This window comes from Oncorhynchus clarkii, chromosome 3 (genome assembly GCF_045791955.1).
Source record: "Oncorhynchus clarkii lewisi isolate Uvic-CL-2024 chromosome 3, UVic_Ocla_1.0, whole genome shotgun sequence".
NCBI classification, from domain to species: domain Eukaryota; kingdom Metazoa; phylum Chordata; class Actinopteri; order Salmoniformes; family Salmonidae; genus Oncorhynchus; species Oncorhynchus clarkii.
This window is the reverse complement of record NC_092149.1, coordinates 43,227,545-43,252,888: the sequence shown is the minus strand read 5'-3', so window position 1 is coordinate 43,252,888 and position 25,344 is coordinate 43,227,545. Positions and strand designations below refer to the sequence as shown.

General features: G+C 41.4%; 1 protein-coding gene across 1 annotated transcript in view; it reads left to right on the top strand.

Moving 5' to 3' along the window:
• Positions 1-25,344, top strand: part of LOC139395697 (Krueppel-like factor 12) — a 121,680-nt gene that overhangs the window by 36,396 nt on the left and 59,940 nt on the right. The window contains exon 2 of the mRNA XM_071143039.1: positions 693-774. Within this exon, the coding sequence (XP_070999140.1) occupies positions 709-774 (66 nt within the window). The 5' untranslated portion in view covers positions 693-708. The remainder of the gene's footprint in view (positions 1-692; positions 775-25,344) is intronic.

Below are 25,344 nucleotides of genomic sequence, written 5' to 3'. Positions count from 1 at the left end.
GCTTGCATGAATTACCTGTAGAGTCCATGCCCAGACGAATTGAGGTTGTTCTGAGTGCAAAAGGGCTGCAATTCAATATTAGGAAGGTGTTCCTAATGTTTTGTACACTCAGTGTATATTGCTCTAGTCAAAAGTAGTGCACTATTTATGGGATATGGTGTTATTTGGGACATATACATATTGTATGGTTGTGCCAATATAAATTAACAGGATCTCCATGGTTGTGCTATTGTGCATTAGTTTTATGGGAATATAGATATGGTCACCATAGAATGTATGTCTATTACAAATTGATTATTTGTAAACATACCGGAACAATCATGCAGACAAGTGAACACAGGAGTTACAAACAGAAAGCTGTGGCTTGTTTAGACAGAGAGAGAGTGGACGGTGTGTGTGTTCTTATATGTGACTGTTTCTTTGTATATGTCGTTGTGCTTACGTTTATGTTTGTCAGTGCACATACAGGATGTACAGCACAATGCCTGGCTATTTATCTAACTGTAAGCATTTAAGCCCTAAGCATGTGTAAGTGTGCCACTTTATTTTTACACAGTTTACTGTTCTTTTAGTCAGCACCGTACGTCAGCTCATACTTTTTACTTTCTATGTGTGTCAAACTAAGATGCTTAGTCATGGACAAACTCAGCGTCCGTCTTACACCTCCTCCCCCTTCCTCTATTCCTCCACAGACGACCCGAGAACAGGATGTTAATGCTTGATGGAATGCCTGCAGTCCGAGTCAAAGCCGAGCCCCTGGAATCGGAACAAGGGGTAAGCGAGCAGTTGTTTTCCAGACAATTCCCTTTTTTCCCTTTCTCCTTTCTTTTCTTTCCTCCTCCCTGCAATAGCCCTATAATTACTCTCAGGCTTGAGAGTGAGAGAGGGGGAGGGAGGGACAGGGGGAGAGTAGGAGAAAGGGGGAGAGAGAGAGAGGAGAGTGAGATTGAGTGACAGAAAGAGGGAGGGAAGTAGAGAAAGAGAACGAGGGGAGGGAGAGAGAGGGAAGAGAGTGCAAGGACTTGGAGGAGTAGTTGGAGAGTGTGGTGGTGAGGAGGAGAGGGGCCAAAGCAGCTGGGGTAGGAATGTATAGAAGACTTACTGTGAGGTTGCTGTAGCCATCAGGGAGTCCATGTTGGCAGGGGGCAGAGGAAAGATTTCAATTGCATACTCCTCACGTCTTCTGTCCTCTCTCCTCGTCTCTCAAAACCCATTGGATGAGAAAGCCAGACGTCCCTCCCCTCTGACCTTCTCCTCCAATGGGTTTTGAGAAGGAGGCAAGGGGGAGAGGAGAGAGGACGCAACAAGTATGCAATTTAAGATTCTCCCAGAGTCACTTCTTCAGGGAGAGACATGGAAAACTCCCAAAACTATGCATCGCTCTCTCTTGCTCTCTCTTTCTCACTCCAATTCAAAATCAAAACACACACACACACACACACACACACACACACACACACACACACACACACACACACACACACACATCACAGTCTCAGCACTGGGGTACTAAAAAACCCTGCAACCCCACATGGCCCACGGGCTCCGGTTGCTGTAAAACTGCAACATTTTCTCTCAGCCTCATGGAAAAATGTGTAGAGTTGCATGAGATTAGCTATATTTTCTCTCTGCCCCATGGCACATGGCTATGTGTAGAATTGCAGCAAGTTAGCTTTAAAAAAGCAGCATTTTCTCTCAGCCTCTGGCAAAACATGTAGAATAGTATAAGAGTAGCTATTAAACTTCACATACACTCACATTCACATACACTTTGCCTTATGGCAAAACCACAAAACTGCAGTGCGCCACTGAGTCTGTTTCTCCCTAATTTACTGTATGCTGGAATATGTATCTTTCTCAGCCCTATGCCTAAAACCAACCAACTGTCTTTCCTCTATACAAACACACTATAATCCCTCCATCTCTCTGTCCATCTCTCACACGCCTACATACAGTCTCTCTCATCCTTCTTTCTCTCCCACCCTGTCTCTCACTATACTCCTCAGACAGACCTTTAGTTTCAAACTTAAGTTCGATTCAAGACTGGCATGAAAAGTTAATGTAGATTTATAGTCAGAACAAATTGTAACAACTGCTTCAACAATTTCGTTATACTGTATGTAACAATATGAGTCCTAGCAGAATAAGAAGTGAAAAACAAAGAAGACTCTCTCTCTCTGTCTCGATTATCTTAATACACTTCCTGTTACATGATGCTCTTGCCACCTGAGCATACCTTCCATCCAAACTGTGTGACCACAGTATGCAAAAAACGGACACTTTTCATGGGCGTTAAGTCCGTTTCATCCTTTGCTTTTCCGATCATTTGCATAATTAGTTACCTTTTCTATTTAACCTTTATTTTGTCAGGGAGTCAATGCTGAAACCAAGGTCTCTTTTCCAGATGACACCTGTATAGCACAACAATACACATTAAAATACAATAAACACATTCATATACACATTAAAATACACATTATTATGCACAACAATATGCCAAAAGCAAGACACATTCTTTAGTAAAAAGGTACCCTAACAACTTTCTGAAATGCCAGAGAGGCACCAATTCCTCCAATTTTAAAGTGCATTGTAGATCATTCCACACGTAAGGTGCAGAAAAATCAAAAGAAGATTTGACGGGCTGCATGCTGTAGTGTAGGAAGTGAAGTGTAGGTCTTGTACCATTCCTCTTTGCAGCAGGCATAGCAGTTAGTCATTTTGTCATTGCAATTAGTTTTGGCCGCTGGGTCAAGTCTTTGTGTACTATTACAGGAGTCCAACGTTATGTTATATTATTGCTTTTGCCCAAACATAAGTTAAATGCTCTTTGGTCTAAAAATGAGTCAGCTAAAGTAGATACATGAATTGGTCTTCTGCTTTGCAGAAGCTGTTGCTAGGTTACAACAGAGCTTTGTGTAGCGGTTACAACTGTGTGTATGTGCATAAGAGTCCAGCCCATGTTTTATTTTTAGTGATGGCTGTCGTCAGTATATCCAGCTATGATTTATTTTCGTTCAAGCGTTGTCAATAACTTGTTGATTCTAATACATTTTGTAATAGCAGACATAATGTCCGTGATAGGCTTGGGGGTCAATTCTGAATTAGGTTGGGAATTGGTCTTTAATTCATTAATTTGAATTGGCCACACCCCACAGGAAGCAGAATTGGAAATGAATTTCAATTCAATGAAGTAGAAATTGATTAAATGAAATTAATTGACATTCAAATGGCTAATTTATTCCATACATCATCATGCACCTGTCTATTGTTATGTTTAACCTCTAAGGGATCGGTGTCCCTCCACCGGGAAGGTTGAGCTAACGTGCGCTAATGTGATTAGCATACAATTGTAAGTAACAAGAACATTTCCCCAGACATAGACATGTCTTATATGGGCAGAAATATTCAATTATTCTTAATCTAACTGCACTGTCCAGTTTAAGGTAGCTATTACAGTGAAAAAAGACCATGCTATTGTTTGAGGAGAGTGCACAACATCAAAAAACGTATCACGGCAACTGGTTTGATACATTCACCTCTGAAGGTAAATAATGTACTTACATTCATTAATCTTGCTCTGATTTGTCATCCTGAGTGTCCCAGAGATGAATGTAGCATAGTTTTGTTTCCTTGATGAAGGAACTGGGTTATACAGTTTGAACCCCTGGTGTGTCTGGCTCCACACCCACCCCGCCCAGCCATCTAGATGTGTGAATGTTAGTGTATAAGCTAATGATCCATCATGTATGACATTCCTGGCAGTGTGTATTTCTACAGTTATGTACTTGAAAATGTATCAATTAATAATATATTGTCCCAAGCTGGCATAGCAGTCAGATTTCCTTTGTCCTCGTCTTGTCCTGTGTATATACAGTACTGTATATACACGTATTTACATATTTTCCTCGCATATCTTTTTATATATACATTTTTCTAAAAATCTCAATTTCAAAACATTCTCCTACAACCCGCCTCACCAATTTAAAAAAAGAAAGTATTATTCACCTCAAATCTGAAATCCACAATAGAAGCTAACCAGAATCTAGCCAAAAGCTAGCCAGAAGCTAGTCAGTTTACGTTAGTTAGTATTCAGCTAACCACAGTTGGTGGTCATCAGCTATCCTTTAGCTCGAAAAGCTATCGCCAGTTTTGTACAACGCGACTCAGACAAGGCAATATCCCCGGATTTCTACCGCAAGCTCTGGACATTTACACCTGGATTTTGCAGCTAGCTAGCTGCTATCCGAGTGACTATTGCTTACGTCTGTCCCGGAGCAAACATAAATTATTCCGGAGCTAGCCAGCAGCCACTTCTGGGCTACAATCACCTATCCGGACCCATTTTACTGCCGATGCAGAGCCCCACCGGGCCTTCACGACTGGACTACCGACGTTATCTGCCCGAGGGAGTTATCCAACTGGCCCCTCCGTCGCGACGTTACCTGAACGCCCATCTGCGGCTCGCTAATCATTAGTTGTCTTATCGGCTGCTATCTGAATAGGTCTATCGGACAATGCCACGCGATGACATCACCTGGTTTCAATGATGTTGATGTTTCTAGAGACAATATCTCTCTTATCATCACTCAATACCTAGGTTTACCTCCACTGCAATCACATCCTACCATACCTTTGTCTATACATTATACCTTGAAGCTATTTTGTTGCCCCCATAAATCTCCTTTTACACTCTGTTCCCGGACGTCCTAGATGACCAATTCTCATAGCTTTTAGCCGTACCCTTATCCTACTCCTCCTCTGTTCGTCTGGTGATGTAGAGGTGAGTCCTGGTCCTGCAGTGCCTAGCTCCACTCCTATTCCCCAGGCGCTCTCGTTTGATGACTTCTGTAACTGTAATAGCCTTGGTTTCATGCAAGTTCACATTAGAAGCCTCCTCCCTAAGTTTGTTTTATTCACTGCTCTGCCAACCTGGATGTCCTACCCGTGTCTGAATCCTGGCTTAGGAAGACCACCAAAAACTCTAAAATCTCCATCCCTAACTACAACATTTTCAGACAAGATAGAACGGCCAAAGGGGGCGGTGTTGCAATGTACTGCAGAGATAGCCTACAGACTTCTGTCCTACTATCCAGGTCTGTACCCAAACAATATGAACTTCTACTTTAAAAAAACTCTCTAAAAACAAGTCTCTCACCGTTGCCGCCTGCTATAGAACAACCTCTGCCCCCAGCTGTGCTCTGGACACCATATGTGAACTGATTGCCCCTCATCTATCTCCAGAGCTCGTGCTGCTAGGTGACCTAAACTGAAACATGCTTACCTCTTGAAGCTAGAGGGACCTATTTTCATTTTTGGAAAAATAACATTCCCAAAGTAAACAGCCTATTTCTCAGGACCAGATGTTAGAATATGCATATAATTGACAGCTTGGGATAGAAAACACTCTAAAGTTTCCAAAACTGTACAAATATTGTCTGTGAGTATAACAAAACTGATATTGCAGGCGAAATCCTGAGAAAAATCCAATCAGGAAGTGACTCTTATTTTGAAACCCCTATCTTTCTATGCATCCCTATTGCCCATTGAAAGGGATATCAACCAGATGTCTTTTTTATGTGGCTTCCCTACGGTGTCTACAGCCTTTAGACGTAGTTTCAGGCCTCTATTTTGAAGAATGAGCATAAACGTCCACATTGCGTAAGTGGTCAGTTGTTGGCTCTCAGTGTGATTTTTGTGCTAAACAGAGAGGTAGCCATTTTTCCTCCCGGTCCTAGTGAAAAGCCAACTGTCCTGGTTGATATATTATCGAATAGATATTTGAAAAACACCTTGAGGATTGATTATAAAAAATGTTTGCCATGTTTCTGTCGATATTATGGATTTAATTTTGAATTTTTGTCTGCGTTGTCGTGACTGCTATTTCTGGTGGATTCCTAGGCATAACGCATCAAACTAACGGAGGTATTTGGATATAAAAAATATCTTTATGGAACAAAAGGAACATTTGCGGTCTAACTGGGAGTCTCGTGAGTGAAAACATCAGAAGATCATCAAAGGTAAACGATTAAGGGCAGTCAGGTCTGGAGAGAACCAAGGGCTATATTGGTTCCTGGTTCTAAATTTCTTGATTGGGGCATGCTTATTTAAGATGGTGAGGAAGGCATTTAAAAAAAATAGCCAGGCATCTTCTACTGATGGGATGAGGTCAATATCCTTCAAGGATACCCGGGCCAGGTCGATTAGAAAGGCCTGCTCGCTGAAGTGTTTCAGGGAGCGTTTGACAGTCATGAGTGGAGGTGGCTTGACCGCTGACCCATTACGGATGCAGGCAATGAGGCAGTGATTGCTGAGATCTTGGTTGAAAACAGCAGAGGTTTATTTAGTTGGTTAGGATAATATCTATGAGGGTGCCCGTGTTTACAGCTTTGGGGTGGTACCTGGTAGGTTCATTGATAATTTGTGTGAGATTGAGAGCATCAAGCTTAGATTGTAGGATGGTCGGGGTGTTAACCTTCAGACATATAAGTTACCAGACCCGGACTCAGGTATGGCTAACCCTGGAGATCCCTCCAATCTTCACAGAGTTAGGTATACAGTGCCTTGCGAAAGTATTCGGCCCCCTTGAACTTTGCAACCTTTTGCCACATTTCAGGCTTCAAACATAAAGATATAAAACTGTGGGACACAATCATGAAGTGGAACGACATTTATTGGATATTTCAAACTTTTTTAACAAATCAAAAACGGAAAAATTGGGCGTGCAAAATTATTCAGCCCCTTTACTTTCAGTGCAGCAAACTCTCTCCAGAAGTTCAGTGAGGATCTCTGAATGATCCAATGTTGACCTAAATGACTAATGATGATAAATACAATCCACCTGTGTGTAATCAAGTCTCCGTATAAATGCACCTGCACTGTGATAGTCTCAAAGGTCCGTTAAAAGCGCAGAGAGCATCATGAAGAACAAGGAACACACCAGGCAGGTCCGATATACTGTTGTGAAGAAGTTTAAAGCCGGATTTGGATACAAAAAGATTTCCCAAGCTTTAAACATCCCAAGGAGCACTGTGCAAGCGATAATATTGAAATGGAAGGAGTATCAGACCACTGCAAATCTACCAAGACCTGGCCGTCCCTCTAAACTTTCAGCTCATACAAGGAGAAGACTGATCAGAGATGCAGCCAAGAGGCCCATGATCACTCTGGATGAACTGCAGAGATCTACAGCTGAGGTGGGAGACTCTGTCCATAGGACAACAATCAGTCGTATATTGCACAAATCTGGCCTTTATGGAAGAGTGGCAAGAAGAAAGCCATTTCTTAAAGATATCCATAAAAAGTGTCGTTTAAAGTTTGCCACAAGCCACCTGGGAGACACACCAAACATGTGGAAGAAGGTGCTCTGGTCAGATGAAACCAAAATTGAAATTTTTGGCAACAATGCAAAACGTTATGTTTGGCGTAAAAGCAACACAGCTCATCACCCTGAACACACCATCCCCACTGTCAAACATGGTGGTGGCAGCATCATGGTTTGGGCCTGCTTTTCTTCAGCAGGGACAGGGAAGATGGTTAAAATTGATGGGAAGATGGATTGAGCCAAATACAGGACCATTCTGGAAGAAAACCTGATGGAGTCTGCAAAAGACCTGAGACTGGGACGGAGATTTGTCTTCCAACAAGACAATGATCCAAAACATAAAGCAAAATCTACAATGGAATGGTTCAAAAATAAACATATCCAGGTGTTAGAATGGCCAAGTCAAAGTCCAGACCTGAATCCAATCGAGAATCTGTGGAAAGAACTGAAAACTGCTGTTCACAAATGCTCTCCATCCAACCCCACTGAGCTCGAGCTGTTTTGCAAGGAGGAATGGGAAAAAATGTCAGTCTCTCGATGTGCAAAACTGATAGAGACATACCCCAAGCGACTTACAGCTGTAATCGCAGCAAAAGGTGGCGCTACAAAGTATTAACTTAAGGGGGCTGAATAATTTTGCACGCCCAATTTTTCCGTTTTTGATTTGTTCAAAAAGTTTGAAATATCCAATAAATGTCGTTCCACTTCATGATTGTGTCCCACTTGTTGTTGATTCTTCACAAAAAAATACAGTTTTATATCTTTATGTTTGAAGCCTGAAATGTGGCAAAAGGTCGCAAAGTTCAAGGGGGCCGAATACTTTCGCAAGGCACTGTATATGCTTTGTTTTTTTTGCTCCTCTCGTGGAATTATCTAAAAAAAACTACTTAAACTTGATGAAGTTGGTGCCTCTTGGACAATTCTGTTGGATGTTAGAGGGTCTTTTTTTTAACTTAAGAATGTGTTTGTTTGATATGATTGGGTTTTGCTTTGTGTTTTATGTTTGCTTTTCATGTGTAATTGATGAGTATACTTTGCCCTCAGAACAGCCGCATTTCATCGGTGCATGGACTCAAGGTGTCGAAAGCATTCCACAGGGATGCTGTCCCATGTTGACTCTAATGCCTCCCACATTTGTGTCAATTTCGCTGGATGTCCTTTGGGTCGTGGACCATTCTTGATACACGGGAAACTGTTGAGCATTAAAAACTGATGGAAAGAGCATCTGTTCTTAATGTTTTGTATACTCAGTGTAGCTATGTATAGTGTCACTGTTGTTTATTGATGTGTTCATGCAGGGCTTATCTGCAAAGAGACCGTAGTCTCAACATGAGAGATGCCTGCTGTCGGAGAGATGTGCTTTGAAACAAATACAGTGTTATACACTGCTCCAAAAAATAAAGGGAACACTTAACCAACACAAAAACATCCTATGGCATTCTGCATTAGCATCGAACAGCCCCCGTGATATGCAACTTTTCAGTGAAGTCAGAAACCAATATACACAGGCAGTTAGAAAAGCCAAGGCTAGATTTAACATGCAGAAATTTCCTTCCTGCAACACAAACTCAAAAAAGTTCTGGGACACTAAAGTCCTTGGAGAAAGAACACCTCCTCCCAGCTGCCCACTGCACTGAGGATAGGAAACTCTGTCACCACCGATAAATCCACTATAATTGAAAATTTGAATAAGCATTTTTCTACGGCTGGCCATGCTTTCCACCTGGCTACCCCGGTCAATTGCACTGTACCCCACACAGCAACTCGCCCAAGCCTTCCCCATTTCTCCTTCTCCCAAATCCAGTAGTCGTGTCGTCTGAGATTCCCAAAGATTGGAAAGCAGCTGCGGTCATCCCCTCTTCAAAGGGGGAGACACTCTTGACCCAAACTGCTACAGACCTATATCTATCCTGCCTATATCTATCTTCGAAAGCCAAGTCAACCGACCATTTCGAATCCCACCGTACCTTCTCCGCTATGCAATCTGGTTTCAGAGCTGGTCATGAGTGTGGCTGAGGTGCACCCAAGGTCCTAAATGATATCTTAGCAGCCATATTCATTGACCTGGCCAAGGCTTTCGACTCTGTCAATCACCACATCCTCATCGGCAGACTCAATATCCTTGGTTTCTCAAATGATTGCCTCACCTGGTTCACCAACTACTTCTCTGATAGAGTTCAGTGTGCCAAATCGGAGGGCCTGTTGTCCGGGCCTCTGGCAGTTCCTATGGGGGTGCCACAGGGTTCAATTCTTGGCCCGACTCTCTTCTCTGTATGCATCAATGATGTCGCTATTGCTGCTGGTGAGTCTCTAATCCACCTCTACGCAGACGACACCATTCTGTATACTTCTGGCCCTTCTTTGGACACTGTGTTAACAGCCCTCCAGACGAGCTTCAATGCCATACAACTCCCTTTCTGTGGGCTCCAACTGCTCTTAAATACAAGTAAAACTAAATGCATGCTCTTCAACCGATCGCTGCCTGCACCTCCCCGCCCGTCCAGCATCATTACTCTGGACGGTTCTGACTTAGAATATGTGGACAACTACAAATACCTAGGTGTCTGGTTAGACTGTAAACTCTCCTTCCAGACTCACATCAAACATCTCCAATCCAAAGTTAAATCTAGAATTGGCTTCCTATTTCGCAACAAAGCATCCTTCACTCATGCATCCAATCTCAATATTGTCCAGTTTTGAAATGCTTCACTGGATCAATCTGAAACTTTGCACACACACTGCTGCCACCTAGAGGCCAAAATCTAACTAGCTCATTAAATGCAAATAATACATTATGGCCTTTCTCTTGCATTTCAAAGATGATTGAACAAAACAAATCCAAAAGATGCGTTATCTTTTACCAGATCTAATGTGTTATATTCGCCGACATTAACTTCAAATTTCCACAAACATCAAAGTGTTTCCTTTCAAATGGTATCAAGAATATGCATATCCTTGCTTCAAGTCCTGAACTACAGGCAGTTAGATTTGGGTATGTCATTTTAGGTGAAAGCTGAAAAAAAGGGTCAGATCCTTCCATGTTTTGAAAATTTTAATTTAAAAAATGAATCCTCCTAAACACAGTTTTAAATAATGACAGTGGTCTGGAAATACTGTAAGATTATTTTGTAGGTTGTCTGTAATAATTCACTTACATGTAATTAAATATGATAAAAAATACATTTCCCTGAAAGCATTATATCGAACACTCCAGAATGGATGGGAACAACCTAACATATTATGACAAACATGCACAGAAAATACTGTTTGACATATTTAAAATCTTATCTGGATTCGTTAGAAAGATGTGGCAGATGCTTTAGTCAAAATATTTGTCAAAAGAATGATATTCATATGTTTAATGTCTCAGTTGAATTACTATACTCTCTGTTACGATTAAATGCTACTTACTTTGATTCAAATTCAATTCAAATTCTGGTTCCTGTGTGTTGCCAGTGGTGGAAAAATTAGTCAATTGTCATACTTGATTAAAAGTATGACAAAGATCCCTTGATAGAAAATGACTCAAGTGAAAGTCATCCAGTAAAATACAACTTGAGTAAAAGTCTAAAAGTATTTGGTTTTAAATGTACTTCAGAATTAAAAGTAAAAGTAAACGTATAAACCACTTCAAATTCCGCATATTAAGCAAACCAGATGGCACAATTTTCTTCTTTTTTTGGGGGGGGGGGGGGGGGGGTAGCAAGGGGCACATTCCAACCTTCAGACATAATTTACAAACAAAGCATGTGTGTTTAGTGAGTCTGCCAGATTAGAGGCAGTAGGGATGACCAGGGATGTTCTGTTGATAAGTGTGTGAATTTCACCATTTTCTTGTCAAAATGTAACGAGTTCTTTTGGGTGTCTGGGAAAATGTACATTATTTTCTTTAAGAATGTAGTGAAGTAAAAGTTGGCAAAAATATAAATAGTAAAGTCAATTACAGATACCCCAAAAATCTACTTAAGTAGTACTTTAAAGTATTTTACTTAAGTACTTTACACCACAATTGAATTAAATTCAGAAATTCTGAATTGACTCAAACCCCGGTGTGTGTGATATAAACTGGAGATTTTAAGGATTACTTCTTAGAAATTTACATTAAGAAGAAAAACGTTTTTATTTACCTGTCTAAAGCATTCTACACTGTGGACCACTCATTACTTATTCAGAGAATTTCATCAATTGGTCTGGACTGCGTGTGGCTTTTCAGCCACACTCCTTGTCACTCCTGTCATTTGTCAACGAGAAGGGCCTTTCGGGAAATCTTCAAATATAAACAATCTATCATTATGATGATGTAAAACATTTCATTGTAAACATAATCATTGAGTGTGGGAGAACAGGATTTCCGTTTGTATTGCATTTTGATCAGATCTCACAGATCACACTAGACCGCCAGTTCATTGCGAAACTTGTAGCCTATTTTATATATCGCATTCAAGAGCAAGGTGCTTCCTTCCTCGAATATATACTGAAGAAAAATATAAATTCAACATGCAACAATGGGTGAGTTAGGTAATATAAGGAAATCAATTCATTAGGCCCTAATCTATGGATTTCACATGACTGTGCAGGGACACAGCCATGGGTGGGCCTGGGAGGGCATAGGCCCAATCAATGGGAAGCCAGGCCCAGCCAATCAGAAAGAGTTTTTCCCCACAAAAGGGTATTATTACAGACATAAATACTCGTCAGTTTCATCAGCTGTCTGGGTGGCTGGTCTCAGACGATCCCGCAGGTGAAGAAGCCAGATGTAGAGGTCCTGGGCTGGTGTGGTTACACGTGGTCTGCGGCTGTGAGGCTGGTTGGACATACTGCCATATTCTCTAAAATGACATTGGAGCTGGAGAGAAATAAACATTCAATTCTCTGGCAACCGCTCTGGTGGACATTCCTGACAACTGCACATTTTAGAGTGGCATTTTGTTGTCCCCAAGCACAAGGTGCACCTGTGTAATGACCATGCTGTTTAATCAGCTTCTTGATATGCCACACCTGTCAGGTGGATGGATTATCTTGGCAAAGGAGAAATGCTCACTGGCAGGGATGTAAACAAATTTGTGCACAAAATTGGAGAGAAATAAGCTTTTTGTGCATATGGAACATTTCTGGGATTTTTATTTTAGCTCATGAGACACGGAACCAGCACTTTACATGTTGTGCTCATATTTTAATTCAGTATATATTTTTAATTGCTCAAAATAAGTGACCAAGCTGTATTGCTAATTCTGGGACACACATTGGGCTAGGCTACTGGTTAAAGAAATATAAGAGGAATACAGAGAGGATGGAAGGGAGAGAGGCCAGTCTAGATTCCAGCAGAGATGCAAGAAGGGAACAGTGAAGACAGAGATGTGTGAGTTAGAAGTTAATCAATAGGCTGGGCTATTAATCCATTATTCGTGCGCTGGCCTGTATATTAGGCCTAGCCTACGACAGTGAATTAGGCGACCACTAAGCAAGCTGAGACAATTTGTTTTGTCTGATGCACATCTTGTGCCAATGAATTGAAGTTGAACATTGCCAAATGGTCAGTTTAATTAAATGTGCAATAAAGTATTGAGCCTAGGCCTATTTAATGAAACCTTGGCTGTTGATGTAGGCAACAGATCACAAAGCAGGGAATCCCCAATTGCTGCAAAGAATCCACTACTAAAGGACACCAATTAGAAGAAGTGACTTGCTTGGGCCAAGAAACACGAGCAATGGACATTAGACCGGTGGAAATCTGTCCTGTGGTCTGGAGTCCAAATTGGAGATTTTTGGTTCCAACCACTTTGTCCTTGTGAGACGCGGTATGGGTGAACAGATGACCTCTGCATGTATATTTCCCACCATAAAGCATGGAGGAGGAAGTGTTATAGTGTGGGGATGCTTTGCTGGTGACACTGTCTGTGATTTATCTACAATTCAAGGCACACTAAACCAGCATGGCTACCACAGCATTCTGCAGCGATACGCCATCCCATCTGGTTTGGGCTTAGTGGGACTGTCATTTGTTTTCAACAGGACAATGACCCAACACGCCTCCAGGCTTTATAAGGGCTATTTACGAAGAAGGAGGGTGATGGAGTGCTGCATCAGATGACCTGGCCTCCACAATCCCCCAACCTCAACCAAATTGAGATGGTTTGGGATGAGTCGTATCGCAGAGTGAAGGAAAAGCAGCCAACAAGTTCTCAGCAAACTGACTAAAATTGCTGGGAATTAGCTTCAAAACTGCACAATTTCCTCTCCGCTTACTAAAATAACGGCAAGATACATTTTTGTAGCTAATAGACTGTTAGTTTACACTTCCTCTTTCAATGAACTGTAGGGATGTCAAAATATGTTAACTGTCTACCAAAACTATTCATTTTAAAATGTTGATTACTTCTACTTGCCATTGTCATTCACCTGATTTTTTGTTGTTGTTGCTAACATATGATGGGTGACCATGGGTTACATATGTTGGGGGTCCTTGGGTCACCAGTTAGCCTGGGAAAGAAACGTTTTAAAACCTCTGGTCTATATGAATGCAGTTGCCACTGTATTTACTCTTAGAACTACCCATCCCGGATCCGGTATATTTGTCATCAGCAACGCTGAATAGCATAGCGCAAGAGTCAAAAAATATTACTAGAAAATATTAATTTTCATGAAATCACAAATAAATAAAAATATAGCAAAACACAGCTTAGCCTTTTGTTAATCACCCTGTCGTCTCAGATTTTGAAATGATGCTTGGTCACGAAAATCAGAAAAGCAATCAAATTAACCGTTTACCTTTGATGCTCTTCGGATGTTTTCACTCACGAGACTCCCAGTTAGACAGCAAATGTTCCTTTTGCTCCATAAATATATTTTTTATATCCAAATATCTCTGTTAGTTTAGTGCGTTATGCCCAGGAATCCACTGGAAATAGCAGTCACGACAATGCAGACAAATTATATCCATAATGTCGACAGAAACATGGCAAACGTTTTTTATAATCAATCCTCAAGGTGTTTTTCAAATATCTATTAGATAATATATCTAACGTCCTCTCTCCTCTCTCCACACACATCCCTTCTGACCTTCTCCTCCAATGGGGTTTGAGACGAGAGAGGACGTGAGGATTATGCAATTGTTCCCAAGTGATCTGAGTGAGTTTACAGTGCATTCGGAAAGTATTCAGACCCCTTCCCTTTTTCCACATTTTGTTACTTTACAGCCATATTCTAAAATAAAAAAATACATTTTCCTCATTAATCTACTCACAATACCCCATAATGACAAAGCGAAAACAGGTAAAAAAAAAAAAAAAAACATTTGTTCTTAAGTATTCAGATCCTTTGTTATGAGACTCAAAATTTAGCTCAGGTGCATCCTGTTTCCATTGATCATCCTTGTTTTGTTTCTACAACTTGATTGGAGTCCACCTGTGGTAAATTCAATTGATTGGACTTGATTTAGAAAGGCGCACACCTGTCTATATAAGGTCCCACAGTTGACAGTGCATATCAGAGCAAAAACCAAGCCATAAGGTCGAAGAAATTGTCCATAGAACTCCGAGATAGGATTGTGTCGAGGCACAGATCTGGGGAAGGGAACAAAACATTTCTGCAGCATTGAAGGTCCCCAAGAACACAGTGGCCTCCATCATTCTTAAATGGAAGAAGTTTGGAACCACCAGGACTATTCCTAGAGCTGGCCGCCCGGCCAAACTGAGCAACCGTGGGAGATGGGCCTTGGTCAGGGAGGTGAGCAAGAACCCGATGGTCACTCAGACAGAGCTTGTGAGTTTCCCTGTGGAGATGGGAGAACCTTCCAGAAGGACAACCATCTCTGCAGCACTCCAAGGTATCAGGCCTTTATGGTACTCCTCAGTAAAAGGCACAGGAAGGCCTGCTTGGAGTTTACCAAAAGGCACCTAAAGGACTCTCAGACAATGAGAAACAAGATTATCTGGTCTGATGAAACCAAGATTGAACTCTTTGGCCTGAATGCCAAGTGTCAAGTCGGGAGGAAACCTTGCACCATCCCTACGGTGAAGCATGGTGGTGGAAGCATCATGCTGTGGGGATGTTTTTCAGCTGACTGGGAGACTAGTCCGTATTGAGGGAAAGATGAACGGAGTAATGTACAGAGACATCCTTCATGAAAACCTGCTCCAGAGCGCACAGCCAAGACATTACAGGAGTGGTTTCGGTAAATGTATCAATGTCCTTGAGAGGCTCGATCGAACAGACCTGAAAATAGCTGTGCAGCGACACTCCCCATCCAACCTGACAGAGCTTGAGAGGATCTGCAGAGAAGAATGGGAGAAACTCTCCAAACACAGGTGTGCCAAGCTTGTAGCGTCATACACAAGAAGACTTGAGGTTGTAATCGCTGCCAAATATACTTCAACAAAGTACTGAGTACAGTGTCTGAATGCTTATATATATGTGACATTTCAGGGGTTTTTTTTATACATTTGCAAAAATGTATAAAAATACTGTTCTTGCTTTGTCGTTATGGGGTATTGTGTGTAGATTGATGAAGAAAATGTGTTTTTAAGCCATTTGAGATCAAGGTTGTAACAACAAAATGTGGAAAAAGTCAAGGGGACTGAATACTTTCCTAATGCACTGTACATAGCTCTCTATAGTAAATGCTAATAGTTGTAAGACAATGGGGAACTGGTTGATTGGGGACTGAGCATATGGCTTTCCTATAGGCTGCATCTCAATAGTTTGAATTTGCCTCCTCTTCTTATCTCCTTCCCTCCATGTGCACTAGCATTAGAAGGTGAAAGCACTTTGTGGTAATCATCCAACTTTTTGCTTTCACCTATGCTGCTTTTCCAGATCAGTGTAGATATACGAGATAAGAATAGGAATTGAAGACACTTTAGACTATTGAGACACAGCCCTAGTGTCTGACCGTGAGAAAAAATGTGAAATCCCATTCCTGATAGCCATCTGCCATATTGCTTTCAGCTGTGCTGTGCTTTCAGATTATTAAAGATAAAGATTATCAACTATTGAGATGCATCCTTTGTGTCTGACCCTGACAGCGAGACAAAAAAATGCAGGAACAGGGGAAAGGCTTTAGCTGTCAGTGACAGCAAGGTCTTTAAAGTCACAGTCTACTGTGGAGTGTCTGAGTGCACTTGTTCTGTTAGCTAATAGCTTGTGATTGAAGCTGTTATCCATACGCGTAGTGATGTCAGTATTGTCAGTCAGAGGCAGGATGTGAACAACCCACACTGGCTTTGAAATGTTCTGATATCTCTCCCTGGCTGGCTGGCTGGCTGGCAGGCAGGCAGTTAGTTTAGACTGCAGAAACGTGGTCTTGATTTGGGTGGCGTGGGGCCAAGGCTTTGCTGGAAATGGTCTGCCTTGTTAGAGAATTCACCCGCACGGGGCTGGAAAATCAGCCCAGCCTAACCAGTATCCCCCATAAAGACAATGAGGTTATGGAGGAGTGTTTTTGTGTATGTGTGAGGTAGAATACTAGTGTGCGTGCGTGTGCAACTATGCGTGTGTGTGTTCAACTATTTGTGTTTTTGTGAGAGAAACTGGGGGTTCAAACATTTTCCATCTCAGATGGGTTGGGTTGAGATCCATACAAAAGCCTACATTAATATTTCAGTTTCTGTTTTTCACTTCTGTGAAACCTTATCCACTCTGTTATTTTGACCTTTCAAACCACAGCAATGTTTCCCCGTCTCTGAGTAATATGAAGGAACCCCTGCCATTGCCTTTTGACTGTAGCAATTATTGGTTTTCAGAACTCCAATGCAGACGTGGCTTCAAATACTATTTAAAATCTTTTAAATACTTTGAGCGTTTGATTTAGTCTGCCTGGATTGACAGATTTAGTTTGCAGTTCTGCAAATATTTGATAGGTTCTATCCGTTGTGCCAGGCAATCTCAATCAATCCCATCTAAAGTTATGATTTTAAATAGTATTTGAACCCAGATCTGATTTTCAGTGCTCCAATGTTTATAAAGTGCAATGTTCTGAAAGTAGCAAAGTGCATTGCTTTGACAGTTTAATGATAATGATTGTGTAATGATTATTCAAACCAAAACATGTCCTAATCATTTGAAATAGAATATCTTTGGGTATCTCACATTTTCATTTTGACCTGCCATTCGTAGGAAATATGGCAATATTGAAAGAAACAAAACAAGCAAAGCCAATGCTTACAGTAGCCATCCAAAGCTGAATAGCATGCATTGACAAAGAGAGGAGAGACAAGATTTCAAGGTCCGATGCCTCAGGGTACTTTGGCGAGTCTGTCATTCAGAGAACACACAACAATAGCCCAAGGGGCTATACAGTGCATTGGGGGGGGGGGGGGGGGGGGGGGGTACTTGGATGGGATCCATCTCCATCCACTGAATCTGCTTATACCTGCTATAAGCTGATGCGGTGAAAGGAGGTTGAGGTACAGTGTTTTTTGCAAGACGAGGTAGAATTTTTTTAGAGCGCTTGTTCTTATGAATTTGGATATAAAGTCTGAATGGTGTGCGCTAAAAGCTATTATGACCCAATTAAGAAAAGCTAAGTCTCTCCCGAACAACCATGATTCCCTGTTTCCCTCACAAGCCGTGCAGGACTCGTTAGAAGGAAAGGTCGGCACCGGGCTCAAATTAGCACAAGATGGCTGTGTGGTAAAATTAACAGAAAGCATTAATGGAACGCGCTTATTAATCCAAAGGGGTAGGCAAGAGAATGGTCGTGGACAGGCAAAAAGGTCAAAACCAGATCAGAGTCCAGGAGGTACAAAGTTGCAGTCAGGCTCGTGTTCAAGGCAGGCAGAATGGTCAGGCAGGCAGGTAAAAGTCCAGAAACAGGCAAGGGTCAAAAACCGGGAGGACTAGAAAAAGGAGAATGTAAAATGCATGAGAACGGGAAAAATGCTGGTTGACTTGGAAACATGCAAGACGAACTGGCACAGAGAGACAGGAAACACAGTGATAAATACACTGGGGAAAACTTATACTGGTGAACTGTTGTGTCCTCACCTTTAATCTGATAATTTCACAATTTCTTCTGTTAGAAACATTCAAATTTGGCCCTATATGGCCAATTTTCACAAGTGTAAAGGGTTAATTAGCCATATACACTACTGGTCAAATCTTTTAGAACACCTACTCATTTAAGAGTTTTTCTTTGTTTACTTTAGAATAATAACAAAGACATCAACTATTATATAACCCATATGGAATCATGTAGTAACCAAAAATGTGTTAAACAAATGTAAATATATGTTATATTTGAGATTCTTCAAAGTAGCCAGCCTTTGCTTTTCCTTCACTCTACGGTCCAACTCATTCAAAACCATATCAATTGGGTTGAGGTCGGGTGATTGTGGAGGCCAGGTCATCTGATGCAGCACTCCATCACTCTCTTTCTTGGTCAAATAGCCCTTACACAGCCTGGAGGTGTGTTGGTTCATTGTCCTTTTGAAAAACAAATGATAGTCCCACTAATATGGGATGGCGTATCGCTGCAGAATGCTGTGGGAGCCATGCTGGTTTAGTGTGCCTTCAAATCTAAATATATCACTGACAGTGTCAACAGAAATGCACCCCCAAACCATCATACCTCCTCCTCCATGCTTTACGGTGGGAACCACACATGCGGAGATCATCAGTACACCTTCTCTGCATCTCACAAAGACACGGAGGTTGGAACCAAAAATCTCAAATTTAGACTCAACAGACCATAGGACAGATTTCCATTGCTCCTGTTTCTTGGCCCAAGCAAGTATGTTCTTCTTATTGGTTTCCTTCAGTAGTGGTTTCTTTGCAGAAATTTGAGCATGAAGGCTTCATTCACGCAGTCTCCTATGAATAGTTGATTTTGATATGTGCCTGTTACTTGAACTCTGTGAAGCATTTATTTGGGCTGCAATTTCTGAGTAACTATAATACACGTATCCTCTGCAGCAGAGTTAACTCTGGGTCTTTCTTTCCTGTGGCGGTCTTCATGAGAGCCAGTTTCATCATTGCGCTTGATGTTTTTGCGACAGCACTTGAAGAAACTTGAAATGTTCTGGATTGACTGACCTTCATGTCTTCAAGTAATGATGGACTGTTGTTTTTCTTTGCTTATTTGGCCTGTTCTTGCCATAACATGGACTTGGTCTTTTAGCAAGTAGGGTTATCTTCTGTATACCACCCCTACCTTGTAACAACACAACTGATTAGCTAAAACGCATAAGAAGGAAATAAATTCCAGAAATTAACGTTTAACAAGGCACACCTGTTAATTGAAATGCATTCCAGGTGACTATCTCATCAAGCTTGTTGAGAGAATGCGTGCAAAGATATCATCAAGGCAAAGGGTGGCTACTTTGAAGAATCTAAAATCTATATTTATTTGTTTAACCTTTTGTGACTAGGGGGCAGTATTTTCATTTTTGGATAAAAAACGTTCCAGTTTTAAACGGGATATTTTGTCATGACAAGATGCTCGACTATGCATATAATTGACAGCTTTTGATAGAAAACCCTCTGACGTTTCCAAAACTGCAAAGATATTGTCTGTGAGTGCAACAGAACTGATGTTACAGGCGAAACCCAGATATAAATCCAATCAGGGAGTGCCGCATTTTTTGAAAGCGCTTCATGCCAATGACTCCTTATATGGCTGTGAATGGGCTACGAATGAGCTTACGTGTCTACAGCATTGTGACATCTATTTACACATTTATGTTGAAGGATAGCCGTAAGGGACCACATTTAGCAAGTGGTCACATGATGGCTCCGGCAGAAAATCTTGCGTAAAGTACACAAGTAGCCATTTTTCCAATCGCTTCTTATGAGAAACCAATTGTCCCGATGGATATTTTATCGAATAGATATGTGGAAAACACCTTGAGGATTGATTCTAAACAACGTTTGCCATGTTTCTGTCGATATTATGGAGCTAATTTTGAAAAAAGTTTGTCGTTGTAGTGACTGCATTTTCCGGTCGATTTCTCAGCCAAACGTGAAGAACAAACGGGAGCTATTTCGCCAACAAAAATTATAATTTGCTATCTAACTGGGAGTCTCCTGAGTGAAAACATCCCAAGTTCTTCAAAGTAAATTATTTAATTTGATTGCTTTTCTTATTTTCGTGAAAATGTTGCCTGCCGCTAGCAGAGCCTAGCATAGCATTATGCCATGATAAACTATTACAAATGCTTGTCTAGCGTTGGCTGTAAAGCATTTTTTGAAAATCTGAGATGACAGTGTGACTTAACAGTGTGATTAACAAAACGCTGTGTCTCAATATATTTCATTTGTGATTTTCATGAATAGGAAGATTTTCTAGGAAGATTTATGTTCGGCTGCGTTATGCTAATTAGTTTGAGGCGATGATTACACTCCCGGATCCGGGTTTGAGAGTCACAAGAACACTTTTTTTGGTTACTACATGTTTCCATATGTGTTATTTCATAGTTTTGATGTATTCATTCTACAATGAAAATAGTAAAAATAAAGAAAAACCCTGGAATGAGTAGGTGTGTCCATACTTTTGACAGGCACTAATATATATATACACTGCTCCAAAAAATATAGGGAACACTAAAATAACACATCCTAGATCTGAATGAATGAAATATTCTTATTAAATACTTTTTTCTTTACATAGTTGAATGTGCTGACAACAAAATCACACAAAAATAATCAAATTTATCAACCCATGGAGGTCTGGATTTGTGGAAAACCACACTACAGGCTGATCCAACTTTGTTGTAAGCGGGAGCGTAACGTAGCCTCAAACTAATTAGCATAACGCAGCGGACATAAATCTTCCTAGAAAATGTTCCTATTCATGAAAATCACAAATGAAATATATTGAGACACAGCTTAGCCTTTTGTTAATCACACTGTCATCTCAGATTTTTAAAATATGCTTTACAGTCAATGCTAGACAAGCATTTGTGTAAGTTTGTCATGGCATAATGCTATGGCTAGGCTCTGCAAGCATCAGGCACATTTTCACGAAAATAAGAAAAGCAATCAAATTAAATCATTTACCTATGAATAACTTTGGATGTTTTCACTCAGGAGACTCCCAGTTAGATAGCAAATGTTCCTTTTTTCCAAAAAGATTATTTTTGTAGGCGAAATAGCTCCGTTTGTTCTTCACGTTTGGCTGAGAAATCGACGGGAAAATGCAGTCACTACAACACCAAACTTTTTTCAAAATTAGCTCCATAATATCGACAGAAACATGGCAAACGTTGTTTAGAACAAATCCTCAAGGTGTTTTCCACATATCTATTCGATAAAATATCCGTCGGGACAATTAGTGTCTCATAAGAAGCGATTGGAAAAATGGCTACTTGTGTACTTTACGCAAGATTTTCTGCCGGAGCCATCATGTGACCACTTGCTAAATGTGGTCCCTTAACCTGTTGCGTCGACCAAACCCGGATCCGGGATTCTATTTACAGACCTAAGCTCATTACCATAACGCAACGTTAACTATTCATTAAAATCGCAAATGAAATGAAATAAATATGCCATCTCTCAAGCTTAGCCTTTTGTAAACAACACTGTCATCTCAGATTTTCAAAATATGCTTCTCAACCATAGGAAAACAATAATTTGTGTAAAAGTGGCTAGCTAGCGTAACATTTAGCGTTAGCATTAGCGTTAGCATCCAGCACGCAAGATTTCAACAAAAACATAAAAGCCTTCAAATAAAATCATTTACCTTTGAAGAACTTCGGATGTTTTCAATGAGGAGACTCTCAGTTAGATAGCAGATGCTCAGTTTTTCCAAAAAAGATTCTTTGTGAATTCGAAATAGCTCCGTTTTCTACATCACATTTGGCTACCAAAAAAAAAACGAAAATTCAGTCCTCAAAACGCGAACTTTTTTCCAAATTAACTCCATAATATCGACTGAAAACATGGCAAACGTTGTTTAGAATCAATCCTCAAGGTGTTTTTCACATATCTCTTCAATGATATATCGTTCGTGGAAGCATGGTTTCTCCCCTCAATCAAATGGAAAAGTACAAGCAGCTGGCAATTGCGCACCGAATTCCACGCAGGACACCAGGCGGACACTTGGAAAATGTAGTCTCTTATGGTCAATCTTCCAATGATATGCCTACAAATACGTCACAATGCTGCTAACACCTTGCGGAAACCACAGAAAGTGTAGGCTCATTCCTTGCGCAATCACAGCCATATAAGGAGACAATGGAAAACAGAGCTTCAGAGATTCTGCTCATTTCCTGCTTGACGCATCATCTTGATTTCGCCTGTAGAATGAGTTCTGGGGCACTTACAGACAATATCTTTGCAGATTCTGAAACTTCAGAGTGTTTTCTTTCAAAAACTGTCAAGAATATGCATAGTCGAGCATCTTTTCGTGACAAAATATCGCGCTTAAAACGGGAACGTTTTTTTATCCAAAAATGAAATAGCGCCCCTAGAGATCCAACAGGTTAAGGCTATCCTTCAACATAAATGTGTAAAAAGACGTCACAATGCTGTAGACACCTTGGGGAATACGTAGAAAACGTAAGCTCATTCGTACCTCATTCACAGCCATATAAGGAGTCACTGGCATGAGCCGGTTTAAAAAAATGCGGCACTTCCTGATTGGATTTTTATCTGGGTTTCGCCTGTAACATCAGTTCTGTTGCACTCACAGACAATATCTTTGCAGTTTTGGAAACGTCAGAGTGTTTTCTATCCAAAGCTGTAAATTATATGCATAGTTGAGCATCTCGCCATGACAAAATATCCCGTTTAAAACGCGAACGTTTTTTATCCAAAAATGAAAATACTGCCCCCTAGTTATAAAAGGTTAAAACAAGTCAAAATGAGGCTCAGTAGTGTGTGTGGCCTCCACGTGCCTGTATAACCTCCCTACAATGCCTGGGCATGCTCCTGATGAGGTGGCGGATGGTCTCCTGAGGGATCTCCTCCCAGACCTGGACTAAAGCATCCGCCAACTCCCGGACAGTCTGTGGTGCAACGTGGCGTTGGTGGAAAGAGCGAGACATGATGTCCCAGATGTGCTCATTTGGATTTAGGTCTGGGGGACGGGCGGGCCAGTCCATAGCATCAATGCCTTCCTCTTGCAGGAACTGCTGACACACTCCAGCCACATGAGGTCTAGCATTGTCTTGCATTAGGAGGAACACAGGGTCAACCGCACCAGCATATGGTCTCACAAGGGGTCTGAGGATCTCATCTCGGTACCTAATGGCAGTCAGGCTTCCTCTGGCAAGCACATGGAGGGCTGTGCGGCCCCCCAAAGAAATGCCACCCCACACCGCCAAACCAGTCATGCTGGAGGATGTTGCAGGCAGCAGAACGTTCTCGTCAGTGTGAACCTGCTTTCATCTGTGAAGAGCACAGGGCGCCAGTGGCAAATTTGCCAATCTTGGTGTTCTCTGGCAAATGCCACACGTCCTGCACAGTGTTGGGCTGTAAGCACAACCCCCACCTGTGGACATCGGGCTCTCATACCACCCTCATGGAGTCTGTTTCTGACCATTTGAGCAGACACATGCACATTTGTGGCCTGCTGGAGGTCATTTTGCAGGGCTCTGGCAGTGCTCCTCCTACTCCTCCTTGCACAAAGGCGGAGGTAGCGGTCCTGCTGCTGGGTTGTTGCCCTCCTACGGCCTCCTCCACGTCTCTTGATTTACTGGCCTGTCTCCTGGTAGTGCCTCCATGCTCTGGACACTACGCTGACAGACACAGAAAACCTTCTTGCCACAGCTCGCATTGATGTGCCATCCTGGATGAGCTGCACTACCTGAGCCACTTGTGGGTTGTAGACTCCGTCTCATGCTACCACTAGAGTGAAAGCACCGCCAGCATTCAAAAGTGACCAAAACATCAGCCAGGAAGCATAGGAACTGAGAAGTGGTCTGTGGTCACCACCTGCAGAACCACTCCTTTATTGAGGGTGTCTTGCTAATTGCCTATAATTTCCACCTGTTGTCTATTCCATTTGCACAACAGCATGTGATTTTTTTTTGTCAATCAGTGTTGCTTCCTAAGTGGACAGTTTGATTTCACAGAAGTGTGATTGACTTGGAGTTACATTGTGTTGTTTAAGTGTTCCCTTTATTTTTTTGAGCGGTGCATATATATATATATATATATATATATATATATATATATATATATATATATATATATATATATATATATATATATATAGTGCTTTCGGAAAGTATTCAGACCCCTTGAATTTTTCCAGATTTTGTGAAATTTCAGTCTTATTCAAAAAAGGATTTAAAAAATTCCCTCATCAGCTTACACACAATACCCATAATGACAAAGTGGAAACAGGTGTTTGCAAATGTATTATAAATTAAAAACAGATACCTTATTTACATAATTATTCAGACCCTTTGTTATGAGACTCGAAATTTAGCTCAAGTGCATCCTGTTTCTACAACTTGATTGGAGTCCACCTGTGGTAAATTCAATTGACTGGATATTTTCCCACAGTTGTCAGTGGATGTCAGAGCAAAAACCAAGCCATGAGCTTGAAGGAAATATCCGTAGAGCTCCGAAACAGGATTGTGTCGAGGCACAGATCTGGGGAAGCATACCAAAACATTTCTGCAGAATTGAAGGTCCTCAAGAACACAGTGGCCTCCATCATTCTTAAATGGGAGAAGTTTCAAACCACCAACACTCTTCCTAGAGCTTGCCGTCCGGCCAAACTGAGCAATCAGGGGACAAGGGCCTTGGTCAGGGAGGTGAGAGTTCCTCTGTAGAGATGGGAAAACCTTTCAGAAGGACAACCATCTCTACATCACTCCACCAAACAGGCCTTTATAGTAGAGTGGCCAGACGTAAGCCACTGGGAATTTGCTAAAATGCACCTGAAGACTATCAGAGCATGGGAAACAAGATTCTCTGGTCTGATGAAACCAAGAATGAACTCTTGGCCTGAATGAAAATGCATTAAGTCTGGAGGAATTCTGGCACCATTCCTACAGTTATGCATGGTGGTGGCAGCATCATGCTGTGGGACTGGGAGACTAGTCAATATTGAGGGAAAGATGAACGGAGCAAAGTAC